The sequence below is a fragment of the Leptonychotes weddellii genome, chromosome 14, assembly GCF_054177405.1.
Source record: "Leptonychotes weddellii isolate Sample4059 chromosome 14, ASM5417740v2, whole genome shotgun sequence".
Taxonomy (NCBI): Eukaryota; Metazoa; Chordata; class Mammalia; order Carnivora; family Phocidae; genus Leptonychotes; species Leptonychotes weddellii.
The window spans coordinates 67,917,785-67,943,083 of record NC_138382.1 but is presented as its reverse complement, the minus strand read 5'-3'; the positions used below and the strand labels follow the sequence as shown (position 1 = coordinate 67,943,083).

At 39.9% G+C, this 25,299-nt stretch overlaps 1 protein-coding gene across 1 annotated transcript in view; it reads left to right on the top strand.

The window, feature by feature from the left end:
* Window positions 1-1,223: 1,223 nt before the first annotated feature.
* Window positions 1,224-25,299, top strand: part of MEGF9 (multiple EGF like domains 9) — an 86,087-nt gene continuing 62,011 nt past the window's right edge. The window contains exon 1 of the mRNA XM_006747707.3: window positions 1,224-1,972. Coding sequence (XP_006747770.2) covers window positions 1,378-1,972 — 595 coding nt within the window. The 5' untranslated portion in view covers window positions 1,224-1,377. The remainder of the gene's footprint in view (window positions 1,973-25,299) is intronic.

Sequence of the window (25,299 nt, the reverse complement as noted above, 5' to 3'; positions counted from 1 at the left end):
TGGGATTAAGCCCTGTCAGATGACAAACCCGTCCCGCCTGGCTCTCCCTAGAAGCTGCAGCGCCTGAGCAGGCTCTGGATCCTGGGCAGATGGTGCGAGGCTGCGCGTCGGAATTCCAGCTTTATAAAGGGTTTGGTGTCACGGGGGGCCAAGCTCTGCTATCAGACCCACCCCAGTCCCTGCAGTAGGCAGGAGGCTGGGGACACTTCAGGGCTGTGGCGTGGGGCTTGTCCGAACCCAGTACACTGCGAGTAGTTAGCATTAAGGAGGGTTTACTGCGGGCCGGGGACTGGGTTAAGCTCTTTCAGTACATGACTGAATTCTCACATCATCTCTGTGACAGGAGGTGTGGGGGTGTTCCGTGTCTATCATGCCCATTTTAGAGGTGAGAAAACTGCGCTCAGGCCACAAAACCACTCAGCAGGAAACAGGACGCTGAGGTTCAAACCCCGTCGGAGCCTATTCTCCTCTGGGGATGGGTTGGGGGTGCGGGGTCAGAGTAAAATGTGCACGTGATTCTGTCTCCACTATACAGGAAGCTTGCACCTTCGGCTCCGGGCGGGTCTCTAGTACTCCCGTCCTGCCCGGCACAGCGCCGGGGCCTACAGCAGGTGTCTGGTCCGGGCGTGGGTCTTGGCTCAGTGGCGCCTTCAGCATGGGCCTCAGTTTCCCCATCCCTGAAATGGGAATGGCAGCGCAGACCTCGCAGGGCCGAGGCCAGGCTTTCTCGGGCAGCACAAGCAATGCTGAGCTCTACATGCTCGCTGCTGCCGCCCTCGCCCATTGCGGGGGTTCCAGCCCAGTCTCCACCGGAGCCCGGGTGCGGCGCCGGCGCCCCATTGTTCAAGAGGGCGGGGAAGCTCCCGAGAGCGGATTCCCCGCCCCGGGTCGCGCTAGCCGCCCAGTGGAGCAGACGACTTGGCCCAGCGTTTGCCGCGCGGGGCGCGTCCTTTGTCTGCTCCGCGTCGCCCGATGCCCGCGGCCCGCGCCCCACTCCTTGGGCAGACAAAGCCGGAGCTGCCGCGAGCCCGAAGGGCTGGAGAGGGGCTCGTACCACCCTCCTCCCGCCTTAACACCGCCCCCTCCCCTCGACGCCCTCTGATTGGTCCGCGGAGCTACAGAGAGGCCGGGAAGCGGGCGGGTCACGTGGGCCAGCGTGGCCTTCTATTGGTCGGGCGAGGCTGCCAATCGGGGAGGGCGGGCTGTCCGCGCTCTGCCCGGTCGCTCCCTCCGCGCTGGGGCCCGCCCGCGGGGCCGGCCGCCTGTCAGAGGGAGGTGGCGATGGTGCGCCCGGTGGCGGTGGCGGCTGCGGCGGCTTCCCTGGTCCGAGTGCAGGGAGGAGAAGATGACTGACCGACCGACTGAATGACTGAATGAATGAATGGCGGAGCCGAGCGCGCCATGAGGAGACTGCCGAGCCTGGGCGCCCTCGCCCTGTTGTGCTGCGCCGCCGCCGCCGCCGCCGCCGCCGCCGCCTCAACAACCTCGGCGGGGAATGTCACCGGTGGCGGCGGGGCCGCGGGGCAGGTGGACGCGTCTCCGGGCCCGGGGCTAGGGCGCGAGCCCAGTCGCCCTTTCTCTAAGGTGACGACTCCCACGGCCCAGGCCCCGAGGACCGGAGCGCCGCGCACTACTGTCCACCAGCCCCTGGCTGCGTCCTCGTCAGCCCAATCCCCGGAGACCACCCCTCCTCGGGCGACGGCTGGACCCGCCGCGACCACCTTCCAGGCGCCGCTCGGCCCCTCGCCGACCGCCCCTCCGGCGGTGGACCGTACTCCGACCACCCCTCGCGCGACAACCAGACCCGCGCCGACCACCCTCTCGACGAGCACTGGCCCGGCGCCGACCACCCCCGTTGCGACCACCATCCCGGCGCCCACCACTCGGCTGAGCCCGACCCCCGAGCTCCCCGGCGGCAGCAGCGTCCCGCCCACCCCACCTGCCACCGAGGCCCCCTCTCCCCCTCCCCCAGGTGAGTCCCCGCGCCCCTCGCCGGCTGCACGCAGCCCCGCGGCTGCCTCCAGGGTTGGGCTAGTGCCCGGAATTGATCATTCTTCGCCCCAAAGTTTCCCCGGATTTCGACTCCCAAGGGGGAGGTCCGAGCTCCAGCTCGCCCGCACCCCGTTCCCCAATCTGGAAAGTCTTTTGTCCCCCCTGGGCTGGGCTTCCCCGGGAGGGGTGCGGCTGCGGTGTGGAAGGCATCGTATCTCTTTCCAAACGGGGCTTTCTGGCCTTTGTCAGAGACCCTGAATGGGCGCAAACTTTTGGGTTCGGTTCGTTCACCCTGCCTCTCCGCCTGGGTTATTTCGGGAAGTTTGAAAGCCAGAACAGTACCTCGTTCAACCAATGGGTCAAAAACTGAGTATAAGGGATTCCTTCCAAAGCTTCCGTCTCCTTGTTAATTTCTCCGTGTGTGTGTGTGTGTGTGTATAATGTGCATATAGATATAATGTGCATTATATATGTATATATAAGATGTGCATGTGACCGGTGGAAGAGATAGTGAGGATTTTGTTTACCACTGTAGGACAGACCAGCTGAGGCAAAAAAAAAAGACATTGTAATCCATGTTTTCCCTGCAAATAAGTGAATTCAGTAGGTCATTTGGGACAGGTGTGTATCTAGGTTGAGCATGCCTATAAATTAGGTTAAATCCCTTCCTTGCACCATTTTTTTTCTTTCTCACTTACAAGGTCAATATGTTTGGACAAATAAACAATTTAAGCAGGGATGCCCATTTTCTCCTCCTTAAGTTAGAATGTTCAGTTTGGAGGATGCTGATAAATGCCAGTATCTGTTTTGAGTCCACATAGAAAATAGGCTCTTCTTCCTGCTGATTGAAGTCTTCAAGCAAAGTTAAAGACAACTCCTAATTCTTGTCTCCTTTTAATCTAAAGTGGGCCTGGAACTAAACAAATAAAAACTATCTTGTCAAGACATTAGACAAGAGTTTCTGAATTCCTTTGCCAAAGTTGGGCTGGAGATTTGTCCAAACTATTTGCCAAGCTGTACTTACATTAATGGATCTCTGACCTAATTATTAGGCTCAGTGATTTGCTGTAGAGTCAGGTATGGACTTTGGACTATAATTGAATTTGTAGAGAGTTTTCCCACATGATTATGAGTCTTAATACAGTTTTGAATCTTGGGTTGGAGCATGGCATTAACATCAGTAGGAATGCAGATTATTCCAACCATAAAAAGCTAAGTTTGCATCTCTTCTAGCTTGAAGGAGTATATAAACTAGCTGGATTTTGACTGTAACCTTTTTTGGCTTTGGTATAGAAAGATTGTCATATTACTAAGAGACAGGAAGCATAGTGGTTGAGAGTATGGACTCTGGAGTCCATTCTTAGGTTTGAATCCTAGCTCTGCCCCTTATTAACCCTGTAATCTTGAGCAGGTCACTTAACCTCTCTTCAGCTGTGAAATGAAGATAATAATAGTACTTACTTCATAGGATTGCTGTGAAGATTAACTAAGTTAATACATTTATGGTGCTTAGAACAGTTCCTGGTCCAGAATAAGCACTTTGTGTGTGTTAGTTATCCTTATGACTACAATTTTTTTTTGAGAAACCTAGTAGTAACGTGATGATTTCTTAGTTGTTGTTGTTGTAGTAAAATATAATAGAAAAAGGATGAATTAAATCTTCCAGAGTTTGAAGCACACAGTAGCATTTAAGTAGTAGCAAGATCACTCATTTTGAATGGTTAGTATATGATAAATAAGTCCATGTAATTGATATTATTTTAACTTTATTATTTTTGTATTGTTATTTTTAAATCACAAAGTTAACCTTTCTTCCAAAAAAATACAAACAACCAGAAGTCTACAAAGGAAAAAGTGAAAGTCACTCCTTTACTGCTTCCTAGTTCCAGTCAGTCCCTAGAGGTTACTACTGTTAACAGTTTGATCTCTTTTCAGACATTTTTCTGGACGTATATGAACATACATACACAGACGGTTTTTAAAAATAGTTTTTAAAACTCAAAATACTTCTACACATACTGTTTTACAGCTTGCTGTATTCACTTAACTATATATTGGGAATTTTTTTTCCATGTCCATACTTAAGATCTACCTTATTCTTCTTTTAACAGTTGCATTTTTTGGTATAAGAGTAATATAATTTTTTAAACCAATTCCTTATTTATGGACATTTAGATTGCTTCTGGGATTCAGTTTAAAAAGCACAGAGAAGAATGTGTTCTTGTTAAGCCCATCATGGACATATTCTCCAATACTTCAGCTGGAGTTTCAAAGAATCCAATTTCAAGTGAAGTAAAGCTGGATTGATTAATATGTGCCATCTGAACTGTTCAAGGCTTTAGTAACTTCCATGAACTAACATATACCTATGTCTATCATGGTCTTTGGGTGACAAAAGTTTTAGAAGGCTGTCCAACTTTGGTAGCTGTTCTGTGTCTTAAATTTAACACAGTTCTTACTTTTTTTGTGTGAATTCACTATGGATTGCCTATGTCTAGTTCTTAGCAGCTGAACTGAACTTTGTGGGCCTGTTGATACGTAGTTTTGGCTTTACAGTATGATATAATCAAGGATGGCCTTTTTATCTGAGCATGTGTTCTAGTCTACTTCAAGCAGTACACACATCTCTTTGACAGAAGGAAAGCTTCCAGCTGATCTTGAGAGACCTAGTTTGACTTGCAGAGTTGGATTCTCTGGCATTGGGAAGATGGTTGTACTGGGTATTATATTTTAATGTTCCTGTAAGGACTGAATGCCATTGATAATATGTGATTAGATGGGTCTTCTAGCTGCTCTTTGATTTAATAAGAATTTCTTTCATAGAGGTCTAGCTGAGAGCTCTTGCCTGCCCCTCAATTAGGGCCCTCTTTTGTTTATAAGGACACTGATCTGCAAACTGAAACTAATTGCCCAGCAAACAGGCACTTTCCTCCCCCAGACTTGGCAAAACATTTGGCTGATTGGTTGGCTGGGTAGGCCATTTTAAGAAGAGTTAAGGAAGAGGCTGTGATGCCAGAGGATGGTGGTTACAGGCAGTAAGACACTAAGGTGATGACAAGTGTTCGATTTTTTAAACTATGGACCTTTAGGGCTAGATAGGACTTTAGAAGCCACTACCTCCTAGCGTGGCTCTACATTTTAAGAAATACTTCCAAGAGTTAGCTGAAATCTTTCTCTCTGTTGTTAACACCTACTGGTTCTGGTTCTGCCCTTCGGAGCCATGTGGAACAAGTCTGCTCTCTCTGTGCCATGATAATTCTTCAGGGGCTTGGGGATAGTGATCGTGTTCCCTCTGAGTCTGGACTAAATAACTTTAGCTCCCTCAACTGTTCTTTATGTGACAGGGTTTCACATTCCCTCACTGTCCTCTTCTGGACTTTTTCAGTCTTTCTGCGTCTCTCCCAAAGCGTGGAGCACAGAGCTCAACATAATACTCCAGATATGCTCTAACTAGCTTGCGGTAGAGAGGGCAGTTACCTCGTTCCTTCTGGATGCTATGCTACTGTTGATGTAGTTAGTTCCTAATCACAGTAGTGTTTTTGGCAGCCACATTATGTTGTTGACTCATTGAATCCATTAAGATAGCTAAGCCGTTTTTTTTTTTAAAAAAAACAAAACATGTACTAGATGAGTGTTTCTTCATTCCGGACTGGGAAATTCTTGTTATTTTCTAAAGTATGAACTGAGACATTTGATGTATTGTGTTAGATTCAAGCCATCCTTTTAGATCCCAAGTCTGTTAGCATACCCCACCCAGTTTATTCACATGCACCTACAGGGTGTTCCTATAGACAGAGTCTAAGGACAAGTTAGAGCAGGTTATTCTTACCTCATAGAGGAGAGTAAATTTATGGATGATAAAATAGTTTGGAAGGGAAGGAGTAATAGTTTAGTTCTCAAGGGTCTCTTCTAGCTTAAAAGTTCTGTGATGATTTGGTATGCATGATTCAGGGCACATTAATGCCCCCAAAGAGACTTAATCACTTATTTATGATGTAAATTAAGAGAATAGGCTTTGTTTAAGCAAACCTTAGAATTTAGAGCTTGAAAATTCTGACTAGTATAACATGTAAATAAAATATCGTGAATGGATTTTGTTTGAAAGGAACATTCTGGGAATGCAGGGCCCTTCTAACTGTACCAGGTAATGTTTTCTTTTTTCCTTTTTTTAAAAAATTTTTTTTTATTATGTTATGTTAATCACCATACATTACATCATTAGTTTTTGATGTAGTGTTCCATGATTCATTGTTTGCATATAACACCCAGTGCTCCATGCAGTACGTGCCCTCTTTAATACCCATCACCAGGCTAACCCATCCCCCCACCCCCTCCCCTCTAGAACCCTCCATTTCTCAGAGTCCATAGTCTCTCATGGTTCATCTCCCCCTCTGATTTCTCCCCCTTCATTTTTCCCTTCCTACTATCTTTTTTTTTTTTTTAACATATAATGTATTATTTGTTTCAGAGGTAGAGGTCTGTGATTCAACGGTGTTACACAATTCACAGCGCTCACCATAGCACATACCCTCCCCAATGTCTATCACCCAGCCACCCCATCCCTCCCACCCCCCACCACTCCAGCAACGCTCAGTTTATTTCCTGACATTAAGAATTCCTCCTACCGGGTAATGTTTTCTTCATCCTAAAATTCTCTGCTCTAGGTACAGAGTGTTATTTGCTTGTGGTTATTTAAGAAGATATCATTTGTTTTAGGGACATAGAAGTTGTTCAGGCTCCAGAGATAATGTAGGTCCACTATCTTTTATCCAAAACCTGTGGGGCTGGATGTGTTTCCGAATTTAAGTTTTTTTTCTGGATTTTAGGAAGTTAATAAATATACCCCAATGAAGTCTGGGGCAGCATCCTATGATCAAATACATGAAGATATTTGCAGCAAAATGCATGTATATTTACAGTGAGTGGGATAAATAAAGACTGTAAATAGCCTTGCATATGTTTGGGTCAGGTTTTGCTGCCAAATGAGTTACAGAAAGAATTTTGGTTTTTGGATCTCCTGGTACTTGGCATCAGGTCTGAGGGCTTATGGACCACTGTAACAGTAATTGCAAACACATATTGTACTTACTATGTTCCAGGCAGTGTTCTGAGCACCTTACATATATCAACTTATTTAATCCTCACAACAGTTAGGTACAATTGAGTTAGATACTATTATTATCCTCATCTTACAGATAAGGAAACTGGGGCTCACAGAAGCCCAGCTATGGCAGAACCTAGATTCAAACTTAATCATTCTGATTCCAGAATTCATATTATTGGCATTTAAGGAAATAGTTACATAGAAGAGAAGAGAAGGAAACCATTTTGCTAAAAATTATTGGTCCTTGGATACTAATCTGAGAAAATTTCTACTGTTCTACTGAGTGAAGTTACTCCCTTCACTCTATTGTATGCTATTCATTCACCTCTTTGAATTTTCTGTTTTACAGTGTTTTACAACTGTGGTTTTAAATTGTAGTTTTAATTCTTCCTTTGATTAGATTTTAATATGGTCTATGATAGAGAAGTTTATAGTCTTTTTAGGGCCAGGCCCAGGGACTTCTCAAATTTACTGTATCTTATGCCTGGCCTAAGTGCCTAGCTTTATGTAGAAATTCCTTAGTCTGATTTGTTTTTGGAATAGCATAGTTAAACTCCATAACATTAGTTTCAAATCTTCTGAATTATGACCCCAGGAAGCCTTCTGGCTAATTGAAAATTTACACATTGAAATAATCTGACTAGGTCTTTTTATCTTGATTTTTTTTTTAAAGACCCATTAAATTAAAGTGTGCATTACTTTTCATCTCAAAATTTCTAAACATGTATATATTAACTTCCAGACGTCCTGGCACCCTTATAAAAAGAATGGAAAAAAAGTATCACAGTACTGTTTTTACTGATGGGTAAATTATGGGTAGATCAGAAGAGAATAGAAATATAAGATCTTGTTTAGCTGAAAGACAGTGTTAGATGATATTTTTAGTTATAAAGAGCTTTAATTCATGGTTTTTGCCTTGATCTTGATTTTTGTTTATTTACCGTAGATGTGGTATAAAAATCTTTATTACTAATGTTGAGATTATGTTACAGGCACCTCTTCTGTGGTCACTGTCTCTCTTCAAGTACATATTTTGGTTTATCTGTTTTTCACTGGAAACAACTACCCAGACTACACTAGTAATCTGTTTGAAGGGAGATTTTTGAAAATTGTGATGAAAAAGATAATGTTTGGACACATATGTGTTTGGATCACAGTAAAGGTTTATTCAAAAAAATTATCCTTGTAGATGTTTCTTCTAAGTACATGTGATAAATTTGTGTTAAAATAATCCCTCTGGTAATGCTACTACTGTTTCACAGATAAGCATTATTGTCAAAAAAACCTTTCCCCATTATTTTTTCTTCATTAAGAAACAAAACAAAACAAAACCTTTCCTCTGTTCTCCTTGCTCATTTTTTCACTTTATTTTTATTTTTTTCACTTTAAATTCCTCTATATGTCCCTCTCACTCTTGTCTTTTATTCTTAGCCCCATCCATTCTTTCATGTTCTTTAAGGAATCAAATTATCCTCTCTATTTAACAATTTACCACTTTGTCCTCCTTCAGTGCCTCCTCAAAGCCCAATTCTTCCAAGAAGTCTTTCTGGAGGAACAAAAGATGTCCTTGAAGATGGCCTGGTAACAGGGTGCAAAGGGTTGAACACTTCGCACTCTGAACAAAACCTGTCTGTCTTTCTCTGCGACTTTGACTTTTTTCCTATGGATTTGTTTTTAGTCTGTTTAATTTAGATTATTAAGCCCGTTTGAGAAGAAAGTATCATAATTTATATAGTATTCAGGACATGGTATTAATTCTCTCTTTATGAAAATAATGAGAGAAAAGCTCTTTTTTATTGCCCAGATTTTGTCTGTCTGCCTCTTTCTTTCTTTCTTTTTCTCTTTCTTTCTTTCTCTTTCTTTCTTTCTTTCTTTCTTCTGAGGAACAATACAGAAAAAAACTGTTATAACAGAAGTTATCTGCTTCAAAAAAATTAAGTACTTTGAATAAGTAGCAAATTTATTTTTCTATTTATAAATAAGTTGTTTTTATTGGGTAGGTGGATTTGGGTTGCATACCAATATAAAAGGTTTAATTTGGTTGAGAAACAAATGTTTGATCTTTTGAATGACAGAATTTCCTTTGTAGAAATCTAATTAAAGTTAATAGTGAACAGAATGCTTCTAATAATTAACAAGTATGCAGCACTTTACAGTTTACAAGGTGCTCTTAGAGTCTCCAAGACTGTGACATCCATATTTTGTTGAGTTCTGGGAATTATATGAGTGAATAAAAGTGTAACTTCTTTCCTCTTTTAGTACTTTTATTGGTGAATATTGACCAAGATATTTTTATTGGTACTTTTATTGGTGAATATTGACCAAACCTTTACAGGCTTTTGGTGGGTTTCACATTTGATATTTTGTATTTCAAACTGTTGTCTTTTAGGTTTACATTTGTTGAATATAAATCTTTGATTTTGCTGCCCATAATTGCAGGATGGAAAAATGGTATTTGAAGATGAGGATTTCTTTATATTTTCTTTGCCAGGCACTCTGTGGGGCTGACTGTTAAGGAAAGAGCCCACTAGTCATTGAAAGTAAGTGTGATGGAGATGACAAGGTGAACTACAGAACTTGATTGGGAGGGCTCATGTAAATATCCTTTTTTTCAGATTGATATATTATTTACTTTTTTTCTAGTGTAGAAATCTGTTTGGAATTATCTTAATATACTATTTCAGGTGTATTGCCTCAAATCAGTGTGTTAGTAGCACGGAGACTTGATACTATCACTTCTCATTTCAAATCTAATATTTGACACTTTGGCCAGACTAGTAACAATGTTAACTGAGCACATATTATTATATGCCTAGTTACCTATCAGGATTTTTTTCCATACATCATGTCATGTAGCTCTTCGACAATGCAATAGTTCAGTATTATTATCCTTACTTTCTGGATGGCAAATACAGAGATTCAGAAAGGTAAAATAGCTTATTCAAACACATCAGGCTTATAAAATCCATGAGGGCAGGGACTTCTGTTTCTTTTGTTCACAATTATGCCCCAGTGTCCAGCCCAAAACAGATTCTCAATAAATATTTAATGATTGAGTGAAGAAGAGGGAATGGTTTGTTGCTATACTATATTGACAGTGTATTCTTGGGGAAAATAATGTAATCTCATGGCCTTTTTCCTCAGTTTAGAAATGAACTTTTCTCCTTATTTTACCCTTTACTCACAGGAATAGTATGAAACTTACTTAGGGCGAGTGGAGTTCTTTGAGATCTAGCAAATTCTTTGAGATCTAGCAATTAATCATTTAGTTTTTGTTACCTAACTTTGTTCCTTCTATTTATCTTAGTAAAGGAAGAACAGTAGTAGGCAAATGAACATCTGAAGACTTTTGTAGAAAGTAGCTAAGTTGGAGAAGCTGAGCATTTGTCTAAAGCCATGGGACCCAATGTTCTTAATCAGTTCTCTCACCAGTTCTGTGATCTTGGGCAAGGAATTTCATCTGTAAAATGAGAGAGGTAGACTAGATTTGTGGTTTTTAAACTGTATTGCTCGGGGGGACCTGTGGTTCCTCAAATGTGTTTGGGAGCCAGTATAGGGACTGAGGAGGCCAAGTGGGTCTACTTCTGGGCCCTCCTTCCAACCCTCACCTCTCATCCCTACATCATTGCCCACACTTGAATCAGCTCCACTCTCATTTGGTTTATATACTGGCTTTGTTCTTTCAGTAAAGATTTTTGAAATAGGAATTCTTCTACTCTAAACTTCTGTGATAAAGAAATTATGGTAATCTCTGAACTATTATGCAGACATTAAAATGCTTACATTATGTTTAGTAGCAATATACGTAGGAAAAGAGAAATATGCCAAAATATGAAGTGGCTAAAGCTAAGTAATGGGATTATGGGTCATTTAAATTACCTCTGTGTTTTTCTGAATTTTCCAAGGTTTTTTTTTTTTTTTCCCAATGAATACATCCAATTTTAATTTTAAAGTCATAAAAATAAATGAATAAAATGGAAAAAAATGAATAAAAAGTTGTGATAAGCTTGGTAAGCTTTTATTCATGTGAGATCAAATCAGGTGATATCACCAGGGCTAGCTTAATTTTTAATTCTTGACATCGACTCAGCTATTTTGATCTGCATCAGAGATATTTGCTCTCATTAGTTGTAGTTCTGAAGAAAATAGATTACTGAAGACAATACCCAAGAAAGGAAATGATTCCTGAGGCCTGACAAATCTTAAACATAGGGTAGGATCAACATATCTTAAGATTTGATACCTCTAGGGGTCATTTAGCTGAGATCTTAGCAAAAGCTGAAAATGGAGCTGGTTCTTTATCCATATCATTCTGTTTGGGAGATGTAAAACACGCACTTAATTAAAGTAGTTTAGTGAAATATATCTTGTTTAAATTGTGCAAAATTTGAATTCATAGCATTGTTCACAGATTTTACCAATAGAAGAGCTTTGATTATTTCTTCCTTTAAAGATACAGAGCCCCCAAAATTTGGTTTAATTCTGTCCATATGTTTTGCAATTAGATCAGATGGGATTGCTTTTATACTGGTAATATAACAGCTGTTCTATATGATATCCTTGCCCGGGAGACAGTTAAGCTCTGAGGGAAGGGGAAATTTATTCAATTAGAAAAAGGAATGTAGGGGCACCTGGGTGGCTCAGTCGTTAAGCGTCTGCCTTCGGCTCCGGTCATGATCCCAGGGTCCTGGGATCGAGCCCCACATCGGGCTCCCTGCTCTGCGGGAGGCCTGCTTCTCCCTCTCCCACTCCCCCTGCTTGCGTTCACTCTCTCACTGTGTCTCTCTTTGTCAAACAAATAAATTAAAAAAAAAAAAAAAGAAAAAGGAATGTATTCTGCCTAGTCATAAGGAAAATGATAGAGGTAGGAATATTTTCAACCTGGCTGGAGAATATTAAATAACCCTGCTTAGTAAATTGTAGACTCTTTAGATAACTCATTTTTGTAACTTTTGTTTCAGTCTTAGATGCTGGCATATTACCAGGAATCTTACTAGACTTTTATTATTTATTTATTTAATTTTTTAAAAAGACTTTATTTATTTATTTAACAGAAAGAGACACAGTGAGAGAAGGAACACAAACAGGGGGAGTGGGAGAGGGAGAAGCAGGCTTCCTGTGGAGCAGGGAGCCCGATGAGGGGCTTGATCCCGGCACCCTGGGATCATAACCTGAGCTGAAGGCAGATGCTTAACGACTGAGCCACCCAGGTGCCCCTAGACTTTTATTATTTATTTTTAAAAACCGAGTGCTTTTACTTGATGTATGTGAGCAAAAACAAGAAATTACGAGTAGCATTGTTAATTATAAGGAGAACATCATATTCTGTAGTTCCTTTTGATTTTGGAAATGGTTTTTAAAGGTGTAATCCTTAAAAAATATTCTAGGGAAAGTTTAGATGTTGTGGTCTCTGTGAACTGAGTAGCTTTTAGGTTCTCTTCAGTCTCATCTATCATTTTTGGGATGTTATGTTCAGTTTGGGAAGCATTAATGGAAATAATAAGGAAAAAGAAAGGATGCTTGGTATTTCAACCAACTTATCCTGTTTCATTTGTGGATTGAAGTTTGATTAGAGGAAGGCATTGGACTTTTTCTGCTGTAGGTTTCTCGTTTGATTTTATAGTCATTATAATCCTACAGTATGTTTTTACTTATTCATTCTGTATGAACTGCATTAACAATATAGCCCCACCATCCACTGATGTTGTGTGGGTTAATGAATAGTTATAAAGTGTACCAAAAACACAAAGCAATCTAGCTGTTGGGTATTATTATACTGAATTGTTGGTGTATTGCCTGCAAACCTATCCTGTTCAACTGGTTTTAGTTTCTAAGTTAATTTGTTGCTTCAACTTGTCCACAAAGGCAGGGCTGAATGGTTTAGCTAATCAGTAGAATAGTCAGAACTAAATTCCAGTCTGTCTTTCTATTCACTTTGTATGTTCCTGAGCACATTTTTTTAAATGGCTCTGTGACTTAGTTTCTCTAGCTATAAAATGAAGCCTGTTCCTTACTTCCAGTCTTCCAAGGTTTTTGAGAAGTCTCACTTTTCAAAGTGGGCTTTTCTCAAATGCAGTGGTTTATAGAATTCAAACAGTTTTCTGGTATTCTTTCCTGATTACACGGTTCATATTAGCTTATAATATAATGTGAACAAGATAGCTTTTGACTAAACAGAACAAAGAAACAGATGCATTTTATGTGGCTTCTTTATGTAAAATATATTTTTATACTATTTTATAATTAACATATTTGTATAATTTATAGACCATAATGGTATTTTCCGAAGTTTGGGATGCTTCAGTATTATTTTTCTTCACATACTACCTTGAGAACATAAAATAAATCTTTATCTCATATTAAACTTATAAAATAAATAAGTTGCTGTTTTGTAGATCTTTAATATTAGTTTTGGTTGAGCTATTTAGAAGGGATTCATTTAACCATTTTTATGATTATAAAAATAATATATATTCATTTTAGAAAATGTAAAGAAGTATAAAGACAAAAAATGAACCCAGATAACTATAAAGTTAACATTTAATGGTAACTACAGAATTTTTTACATCTATATTTACTTTATCCCCTTCTTTGCCATTGAGATAATTCCATATAGATGTATTGCTCTGGTACTGCTCTTAAACATGATATATTTCAAATATTTTAACTTTTTAAAATGAGACATCTTTCAAATGAAGTTGAAAATAGTAGAATTGGCGATATTACTCTATTAGATGCTTCCTAATAGTTACAGAAAAAAATAAACCATAAAGTTTTTTATCATTGACTGAGTTTAATATTTAATTACTGCATACATTGCTCCATTTCTCACAAATGGATCTCACAAACGAGATCACTTATTTTTTATGAAAACAGATGTGTGAGTTGGGTTTAGCATTCTTCTGAAGTCAAGTATATGACAGATTAAAATGGGAAATAATTCACCATATTTAAATTATTTGTCATATCACAAAAAGAATGTGAATCTATTTTGAATGGAGATCTTAGATTCTATATGACGCTTTACTTGAGTACTTTACTTGGTACTCCTTGTCAGAACCAAACTAGCGACTATTTCTCATGTGTCTGTTCCAGCCCAAGCATGATTTTTGTTGGGTTCAAGTGGCCCTCAAAAGCCCAAAGCAGTCTGGAACCAAGCCAGGCATTTGGTATTTTCAATTCTATGATGAGGGAAGTCAAAGTGCCCATCTGCCTGGCTCAGGTATTGCCAAAAAAGGCCTGGGTGCTGTGCTAAAGAATATGACCAAAAAATGGCTCTGGCCTCCAGGAAACTGATATCTACCTCACATAATGATCTCTGTTCTCTGAATTTTGTGAAGAAAGGGCTGTAACTTTTAAATCAAAATAGTAATAAACCATAGTGTTGAGAGAGGATTAAATTAATGCATGTAAAAAACTTGATTTAGTAGTGCTTAATCATCAGCATATAGTTGTGCTCCAAGTTGGCTATCATTATTATTAATATTGTTTTTATTATCTATCCAAAATGTTTAAAAAACAGCAGAGAGAACTTCGTCAATTCTAGGTTAATACATTTACCAGCTTCCCTGACGTGGTCTGTAGACTGGCAAGACATTGGTAATCAGGAAGATTTGCACATTGTCACAGATCAACCTTTTCTAACAGGTAGTTCTAAGGTACAGGTAGGACCAATATGCTTGAAGCAAAAGGCTACCTCCTGTCCTATCAGAGTGGCCTAGGTCGAGCCAGAATTATCCTGTGCCATGTTGCCACATACACAGCAACAGTAGCGCTCAGAACTGAGCTGAATGGAAGCTATTTTCAAAAAGCAAATGCAAAGATGGGACCCTAGGGAATCCCTGAAACAGCCATTGTCCAGTTCTGGCAGATGTTTAATCCTCTGGGATCTTTTGTAGGTATTGAGCCCTAGCCACAAATGACCGAGTAAAGTGAAAATAAGCCTGGGGCCTGTAGAAAGACATGACTGCTCAATTTTATATTGCTTGCACATTGATATTTTTGAAAGCATGCCAAATACAACATGCACATACACAGTACAAGTCACATAATCTCCCTGGGCTTCTCTATCGTCATCTGTAACGTGAGTATAACAGTGCCAACCTAATAGGGTTCTTGAGTGTTGACCTAGAATTCAAACCCAGCTCTGTCTGACTTAAAAGTCTGTGCTCTTTTTTTCTTTTGATTAAACTGTGCTGCATTGCCAAAGCAGATGGGAGTAGCAGAAATGAAATAAAGCATTCAGTGGATACAGAACACATTTTGGGTTCTGTTTTTGTCACCTTCCCTAGCATCCCTCAGCAAGCCCATACATTGTCCTTTTCAGCACTCATTTTGAATTGCACAGTGACTCTGGTTTGATTTCGGTAGGCTAGTGGGAAAATCAAAATTAGATCAAAGAGTGTTTCTTGGAGGTAGATATGGGTGTGGAGTAAGGGTGGAGAGAGGAAATAGTGGTGGAAATTAGATGAGACTAAACAAGTAGACAACCATGATAAATGGAAAGCAGTACTGAACACTAACTGTAAGACTGTCTAATCAGCACCAGGAGGATTAGTGCTAACAGAGACAATGTAATGCTTATTAGCATTTGGCAAGAAATACCACATACTGCAAAAATGGTAGTATTGATTGTTCTTGACTTGGCAATAAAGCCTTTCATCTTTAACTTAATATGGACTCTAGGTCAAGATGCTGGGGCAAAACAATATGTTGTAAAAAGTAGCAGGTGATATTTTATTACATAAAAGTCAGAGAAGAATCTTAGACTTGCAAATGTGGTTCATAGTTCTACTGGTCACCTGAGGATGCATTCCTCCTTCCCATTTTATAAACTTCCCTCCTCCCCCAAAGGTTAAGTTTCTCTCAGATCAGACAAAGGAGAAGCTATATGATTTCAAGTATAGACCTAGCCCCTTCTGATCCAGTTGCAAGACATATTGACAAATGATGTATATGCACACTTTTGGACAGTTTGTATTTATCAGAAAGAAATTGGGCGCCTGGGTGGCTCAGTCATTAAGCGTCTGCCTTCGGCTCGGGTCATGATCCCTGGGTCCTGGGATCGAGCCCCACATCCGGCTCCCTGCTCAGCGGGAAGCCTGCTTCTCCCTCTCCCACTCCCCCTGCTTGTGTTCCCGCTCTCGCTGTGTCTCTCTCTGTCAAATAAATAAATAAAATCTTTTTTTTAAAAAAAAGAAAAAAATTGCTTCAGTTTGTATGACATCAAGACTCAGTAATAGCAATGTATATTACTACCTCCTACAGTGTATGAGTACAGTGGTCAGGTTGAGCTATTCAACTAGCTGCGGAGGATATGTATACAATGCAAAACCTGGTTATATCATTCTCCTAGTTAATTTAATATGATATTTATACTTCAATATAATTCTCCTATTTAATCACCATAAGTGATCCCAGCCCATTGCTCAAGTTTCTTAATATGACATGTAACTTCTCCATAATCGGTCTTTGTCCTCATTTTCTACCACCCCTCTCCTTGCGCTTTAAACACCGGCAGAATCAAATTGCTTATATTTTCTCCCAAATACCATGCTTATCATCATCATCATTATTGTTAATAAAGCAATCATCTGTGGAGGTCTTGTTCTGTATCAGATATTAAGAGCTTTAAATGAGTTATCATGGCCTTGTTTAATTCTCAAAAGAACCTAATGAGAAATACGCACTACTGTCCCCACTTTGCTAAGCAGGAATCAAGGCTTTGAGAGTTTAAATACACTGAGGAAGGTCTCATAAGCTAGTAAAATATAGAACCTTGATTCAGATTCAAATCTGTCTAGTCTCAGAGCCTCCTCTCTGAATCACTAAGTTAACTAACTGGCCTCTTGTTATTTTGCTTACACTGTTCCCTCTGCCTGGATTCTCCTGTTCAGTTTTAATAAAGGCCTTAATTGTAAGCAATAGAAACCAATGCTTGCTGATTTAATCAGAAGTGGAATTTATTAAAAGGATATGGCAGATTTCACAGAATCTCCAGGGGGACCAAATTCAGGATGTGGAACTAAAGATAATGCTCAGTCGTGCCCCAGGGAGGTCCACTGAGTACGTCACTGACACCACCACTGAGTTAGATGCTGTTGTTTGCACCCTTGACACTAACATTAGGTGCTGGGTATGTTGTAATAGCAAGTACTGCTGCCACTTGTCAGACTATAACCATCTCATCTGCTACCAGAGAAGGGGCCTCATGCTCATTCCTTTGAATCTTTAGTTGCTAATTCCAAGTGGAGGGTGGATATGATTGTTGGAGCCTCACACACTTGCTCAAGCCCTGGATGCAGGCGGGGGTGGGGGGCAGGGAAAACAATAATCTGGCATTATGAACCTTTGTGGTGGGAGAGCCAGGCTTCTTTCCCCAGATAGGAAGGAGCAGATACTAAAATAGTGGGAAATTATACAATGATACTAGGCTGCCCAAAACAATGACAGATGTCTACCACATCCCTTTCTTTCACCTGAGAAATCTATTTGTCCTTGAAAAACATCATCCATGTGGCCTGCTCTATTATTGTACCTTATATATTCTAGTATTACTATATATATCATATCTTATGATTACTTGCTTTTTAAACATTTTTTTTTAAGATTTTATTTATTTATTTGACGGAGAGAGAGCGAGAGCAGGAACACAAGCAGGGGGAGTGGGAGAGGGAGAAGCAGGCTTCCCGCTGAGTGGGGAGCCCGATGTGGGGCTCGATCCCAGGGCCCTGGGATCATGACCTGAGCTGAAGGCAGATGCTTAACGACTGAGCCACCCAGGCGCCCTAAACATTCTTGTTTTAAGTATTACTCGTTTAGGTAAATGGCTCCTCTATATCTTGTTGTCAAGTAGCTTATAGGCTGTTTTACTGATGTCTATACTCTCTAGCATCTACCTAGGATAGTGTTCAGCACATACTAAGTACTCAATAAATATCTGAACTGAACTTAAAGGTAATCCTCCTGCCCACCACCACCAGAATGTAGGCTCCATAAGGGCAGAGATTTTTGTCTTTGTCTCTCTTTCTCTTTCTTTTTTTAACCACTGTATCTCCAGAACCTAGATTAAGTCCTAGCATGTGGTAGGTCCTCAGTAAATCTTTTTACAACAAATGAATAATCCTAAATAATAAATTATTTATTTCTGGGAATAACACTGTCAGAAAGACCTTTGAATGTGAATGGCAGAGTCAAAGCTCTCTGGCATAATTTCCAACTAGACCACATACAATGTGTGGCCAGAAATGGCCTTATTCATCTCTGGTTACCTCTTCCTCCCATTCAGAAGTATGACCTGAGAAGGGTAATTTGGAATTCTTTCCCAGACCTACCACAATAGTCACTAGCCACAAAAAGGGCCTAAAGTACCATACCTGCTTGACATGAAACCTTTTTTTGTCCCCTTTTGTATAACCAGCTCTATCCTGAGATTGCATCTATTCTGGGAAGAAAGGGCTTTTGGGCAAACTGTCTTGTATCTTGTATTAAAAAGTATAATAACCTAGGGCAGATAGTTTCACTTTGAAGAACTGAGGAAATGAAGGCCTATAATTGTGGAATGATTCGTACAAGGGCAGTGGAGTAGCGGAGATGTACTGTAGACCAGAGCTCTGTGGCTTTTAGAGGTTATCTTTTTGGAGGGAACAAAAGGACAATTAAGCCAAGTTGAAAGAGAACTCATGTTCAAGCTAAATTAAGAATTATCATTATTATTATTATGAGTAGTAACTATCATCTGGGGCCAGACTGCCTAGATTTGAACCATTTTCTCTACCACTTACTGTGTGACCTTGGGCTGTGACTCAATTCCCCCATCTGTAAAATGGGCCTAAGAATAGCACCTACCTCACCCCGTCTGATAAGGTTTAAGTGCTAACATATGTGAAATACTTAGAATGCCTGCGTAAGTAGGCCTTCTATACATTAGCTCTTCTTTTTATTATTATACTTTGAACACCTATTTACTTTCACTACTTTCAATCTGTTTAATTCTTCACTACCGCTAATCCTTTCAATTCTGAATTAGTAGTGTTTCCCTGTTTTACAGAAAACCAGTGTCTGAAATGAGATTCAGTTGTTTGCCCAATAGTCACTAGCTGAAAAGTACTGGTTAGTTGGGATTTAAAACCAAATCTGTCTTATGTTTCAAGCTCTTTCTATTGGGGCAAAATAACAATCTAAAAGTAGATTGAGTTTCATATGCTCTATTATATTCTTCCAACCACTCCTTTTAGTTTTAATGCATTTTTTTCCCCCTGCTGCCTTCACTCTCTTCTGATTTGTAGTCATTGTCTTTCTGTCCATACCGTAGATCTGTTTATGGCCCTCATTGGTTTTCCTCTTGATGCTTTGGACTTTTAGTAGAAACTATGCTCTGTACCTGGAAAGATCAAAGCATTTCCTCACATACTATGACTGTCCATTTAAATTTCACTTTTCCTTTTTTGTTAGCCTAATTGATCTGTTCAGTGGACTGGTTTCCAGAAGAGAAAAGTTAGATATCTGTTATGAGTCAGGCAGGGAATTTTATACATTAGCTAGGATAGCACTGAAGGGCAAATGGCGTACATCCAAAAGCTAAGGGCCATTTCAGCCAGTGTAAGAGTTTGTCAGATACAGAGACAATATCAAATAATGATACTGAGTTGCTACAAAAGTTTGCCTCCTAGTAAATTACTTTTCTGTGTATTAATCATTGTTTAACTGGTGCGTAAAACTTGGACTCCAGACATTTGGGGCAAAAAAAAAGTATGATTCCTTAAATTTACTGTTTTAGAGAGTTATTTTGCTTAGTATGTGATCTTTCTTATGAACAACAAGCCTTTTGACAGCTTATTGGAAGGCTTTCTCTTGCTAAATTTATTTCAGTTGATAATCTTATGTAATTGATCACTCATTTAAAAATACACTTAAAGTCAATGATTAAGTAGTCTTCAGGGACTAAAGCCACAAATGTCAGGAAGCTATCGTTTTCTATTTCCTTATTGCTTAACCAATCTGCAATGGTACCTTCCTCTTGTTTTCCCTTTTCGTCTTCTCCTCTCTCATCCTTTCTCCCCCTTCTCTCTTTTTTTCAGCCAGAAAAGATTTCAGGCCCTTTTTTCACCTGATTTTTTCTTTTTCTTTTCTTTTTTTAAAAGATTTTATTTATTTGACACAGAGAGACACAGCGAGAGAGGGAACACAAGCAGGGGAAGTGGGAGAGGGAGAAGCAGGCTTCCTGCCAAGCAGGGAGCCTGATGCGGGGCTCAATCCCAGGACCCTGGGATCATGACCTGAGCTGAAGGCAGACGCTTAACGACTGAGCCACCCAGGCGCCCCACCTGATTTTTTCTTTAAGTTTATTTATTCATTTAAGTAATCTCTATACCCAATGTGGGACTTGAACTAATGACCCTAAGATCAAGAGTCGCAAGCTCTTCCTACTGAGTTAGCCAAGTGCCCCCACGTGATTTTTTTTTTTTTTGTCTCATAATACCCAAACTGGCCTTCAACTGTGTTTTCCTAGGACAGCTCAGCTTAAAACTTTGCATTCATTTTTACCTAAGGAATAGGGAAGAGGGTATGCTTTTGTCTGTAAGTTTACATTGGGCTTTCCATGTTAACAAAATAAAATTCTTTTATTCATGTATTAGATTGTTGTTAATCACCTGCTGGTTAATCACCACCTAGTGCTGGGCTAGATAGATGCTGGAGAGACCAATAACACGTGGTTTCTGCCCCTGGGCACCTAGTGGAGGGTACAGAAGATCAGACTGCAGAGTGGTAAGTTCTATCATAGTGTGTGCACACACTACAAAAAACAAAGAGGGACTCCTTGCCCGGACATTTGATGGGGATGGGGGCAGAAGATGTCAGAGCAGCCTTTCTGGAGGAAGCTTGGTCTGAGCTGAAATAAGAATTACAAGGTGGAGGAGGAGGAGGGCCCTCTGGGAAAAAGGAACAGCATGTGAAAAAGCACGGAGGTAAGAGAGCACATGCATGGGGCTCCTGGGTGGCTCAGTCATTAAGCGTCTGCCTTCAGCTCAGGTCATGATCCCAGGGTCCTGGGATCGAGCCCCTCATCTGGCTCCCTGCTTGGCAGGAAGCCTGCTTCTCCCTCTCCCGCTCCCCCTGCTTGTGTTCCCTCTCTCGCTGTGTCTCTCTCTGTCAAATAAATAAATCTTAAAAAAAAAAGAAGAAGAAAAGAGACCACATGCATGGCCTGTTTGGGGACCTGCAATTCTGAATGGCTCAATTAGGGAAGGATAGGATATGTGAGGACAAGAGGAACTGGTGAGATTTGAGTCTGGACTGGCTGGCAGCCATCAAATAAAAAAGCGTTTTGTATATTATGCTCAGATAGATTCTAAAAGTAATGAAGAAGTATAAGCCCCCAGGTGACATGGTAGGGTTTGTGTTTTGGATCAGCCTGGAAACTGAAGTGTACTCCTGAAAGAGTAAGTGATCTCCAGCAAAGATAATTAGAGGCCACTGACTCTCTCTCTAAATCTTTTCCAGCATTAATTTTGAATTAAAGGGTTTACATGCTAAGATAAAGTAATAATAGAAGGGTGACATGAATTAGTTTTCTATCCTCTCTTATTAAGAAAATATTTTGCCTGTTGGTATAACACACAGACTTAGATGACTAAAATTAGAGACTGAAACTAAAGGTGGCAATTGGTGCTGGACCTCTTAAGGGATCTGGTGTTAGGTTGAACAAACCTAAGAGCCTTCTGTAAGCCAGGCACTGTGCTAGAGCTGAGGGTGGAATTGTGAATGACTTAGGCATCTACAGTCTGGTGGACGGACAGACTTGTATGCAGATACTCTAGGATACTTGTGTATTAGGCTCCTTTACAGACATTTTCACTTGCCATCTTACCTCATACCTTTGAAGTATGGATGAGGAAACCGAAGATAAGAGAGGTATTTTTTTTGGCCAACTTCATCGAAATATAATTGACCTACAACATCATGTGAGTTTAAAGTGTACGATGTGATGATTTGATATACATATATATTGCAAAATGTTTACCACAATAAGGTTAGTTAACACATTCTTCACCTCATATAAGTATCATTTTGGTGGTGGTGTTATGGTGAGAATATTAAAGTTCTACTAAGAGAAGTATTTAACTTAGTCAAGGTCATATGATGATGAATGGTAAATAGCTACAATTCAATATTCAATCTACCTAATTCCCCAATTTTTCCATTTCCCTCCCCCCACTGTATATACTGCTTCCCTGACAAGGCAGTGCATATATATTTTTGAGCCTGATGTAGTTTTCTTCCCTTCTCTTAATTCTTTCCAACACAACCCAAACCAATATTGCTGAGCCACGAAGGATCCAGTCATTGGTGGTTAAAAGTGCAGGCTTTAGGGGCGCCTGGCTGGCTCAGTCAGAAGAGCATGCAACTCTTCATCTTGGGGTCATAAGTTCAAGCCCCAGGTTGGGTGCAGAGATTACTAAAATAAATAAATAAATAAATAAACAAACAAACAAACAAACAAACAAACTTTATGACTTTAAAGCCTGCACTTTTTTTTAATGTCTGGATTTAAATCCCAGCTCTGTCACTAGCCTAAGCCCACTTCATAGAGTCATGAGTACTTTTACAAGATAATGTTGCTAAATAAAGCATTTAAAACAATGAAAGCACAGGGAAAGACTTCGATAAAGACTTCGGTTCATTGTTAAAATCATCTTTGGAATAGCAACCCATCTATTTTCCAAACATTCAGGAAATTTTATTAAAATGAATTTAAATCAACCTATCTTATTCAAATTAATCTTAAAGAAATTTTACCTAGCATGCATATTTGAAATATGACCTCTTGTTCAGGGGATCAGTAAATGGCCTTGCTATCAAAAAACAAAAACCTAAGAAAATATGCTTGTGAAAGTAGCATAAAGACACTTAAAAACTATTTTATTATTGAAAATTTTGAAAATATACAAAAGTTAACAGAATAGTGTAATGACCTCTCTCATTCCTATCACCCACCCAGACAACCATTAGGCCAATCCTGCCTTCTCCATACCTGCATCCATTTACTTTGCCTCTGTATTATTTTGAAATAAAATCCAGACATAATATCATTTCTTCCATGAATATTTCAGCATGTATTTCTAAAATACAAGGTTTCTCTTACTTTTCTTAAATACTCACAATGCTGTTATCAGATACAGTCAACAAAATGCTTTCTTTATGATTGAGAGGGAGATCCTTTTTTCCTTTTAAGCTAAATCTAGAGACTTGATTGGTCATTTTTTTGGGAGAAGTAATGAAAATTGGTAGCTTTTTTGGTGGTTGTTTCTGACATTGCTAAATACTTCATATAGCCCAGCTGAAGATGAAAACTAACAATAGAAGGACTACTTGAATTGTTTGGGTAGAATTGGGTACAGACGATTATCCAGTTTTTACATGTGAGTAAACTTGACTGAAAGAAACGATTTGTCAATGGTCATATAAGCTGCAAGCACCTTGTGCCAAAATCTGTCATTTGAATCATACCCATTCCATAAATATTTATTGAGTTTAAGAAACTTGCTATTTATATTTCTTTATAAATGCCTATGACCCACATTATTTTTACAGCAAGGACATTCTTCTCTTTGATTACCTGATTTCTTCTATCTTTTGTTGTCTTAGAATTTTAAAGTACTTTCCCCCTCCCCTGTCCTACCCTAGTTTTTAGCTGGTGGAGTGACGTCAGGGTAACAGAGGGGCAATTTTGGCCTCCAGCAGAGGGTCAGTTGTAACTATGAAAACAACTCAGGCAAATGGTCTATTGATAGTAGAACTTTTCATTATAAAAAGTTCTTTTCAAATTCCAGGATATTGGTTGCTTAGTCACTGAAGAGTCTGTCCTACCATTCACTAGCACCCTGGGTGTCTGAGCAGACCTGGTGAAGAATGTACTGTTCATTTTGAATGAGAAAAAAGGATAGAGAAGCTGCCTCAAACATTGCATCACCTAAGTCAAACATTCTATATGGGATATATAGTTGATACAAGACATTAGTCTTTTAGAATATACTGTAACATACAAATAATTTTCATTTTGAGTGGTGCCATCTTGGACTACAGCCACAAATCTTTTAATATACATTAAAATGGGCATTGATGAAAGCACATTGCTTTCCTGGTCTCTGTGGGTGAGTAAAATTGTTGTAATGTGTCCAATCTGGTGCTATCAACAAAATACCTCGGTGTACCTACCTTCTTTATTCCCCTTCTTTCATTTTTAAGCCCTTCAACCTCATAATTTCCCCCAAAGTTTTGTATACTGTCCACTCAACAATGAGCAGAAATGATAGTGCTGATGAAATCTGTATTTGATATTGGTTCAGTTATATATCTGGAATGTTTATTTCCCTGGGCTTTCCAACCGAGGGAGCCTGGCATGAACTCCTACTTTGGAAAATATCTGAGTGGGCAGAATCATTTGCCACATTGCCCTCATTGTCTGTCTTTGTTTATTCAGCTGAAAAGCTGTACTTGTCTCTTATACAGCCAGGCATGAATCTCAAGGTCTCAGGCACTGTTAAAATGGGTAGAAAAATTGTTTGGGGAAGGGAAAGAATGAAAATTGTTTTTCAGATATTGACATAACGTGCAGTGAAGGTGCCGTCTTAGGGAGGAGCATAATGACTTTAGGTGGTTATAAAGTACAACTCTGAGAACATTTTTATGGGCCTGTTTTATTAGGGACTTCGATTTTCTTTTTGGGTGAGAGACATTGATTATTGATCAGCAAATATGATTTGGTTTAGCTACAATAGAAAACTAGGTTTTTAGGACATAAGCATACCACTGGGCCCAGGTAATGATACATTTCCTGTGGTCATAATAACATGCACACACTCTTGGCATTGATTTTTCTGGCTATCTTTATCTCTCAACTGGATTATTTTAGCAGGCTACTAAAAGGTCTCTTTGCCTTTGTTCTTTCCCAGCCCATTCTTTACACTGCAGTCCATGTTTCTAAAATACAGATCTGGGTATGCCTGGGTGGCTCAATTGAATGCTGGACTCTTGATTTCAACTCAGGTCATGATCTCAGGGTTGTGAGATTGAGCCCTGCATTGGGCTCCATGCTCAGCAGGGACCCTGCTTGAGATTCTCTCTCTTCCTCTGCACCCTGCTGCCCCCCCTTCCCCAGGTACGCTCTTTCTCTCTAAAATAAATAATCTTTTTTTTTTTTT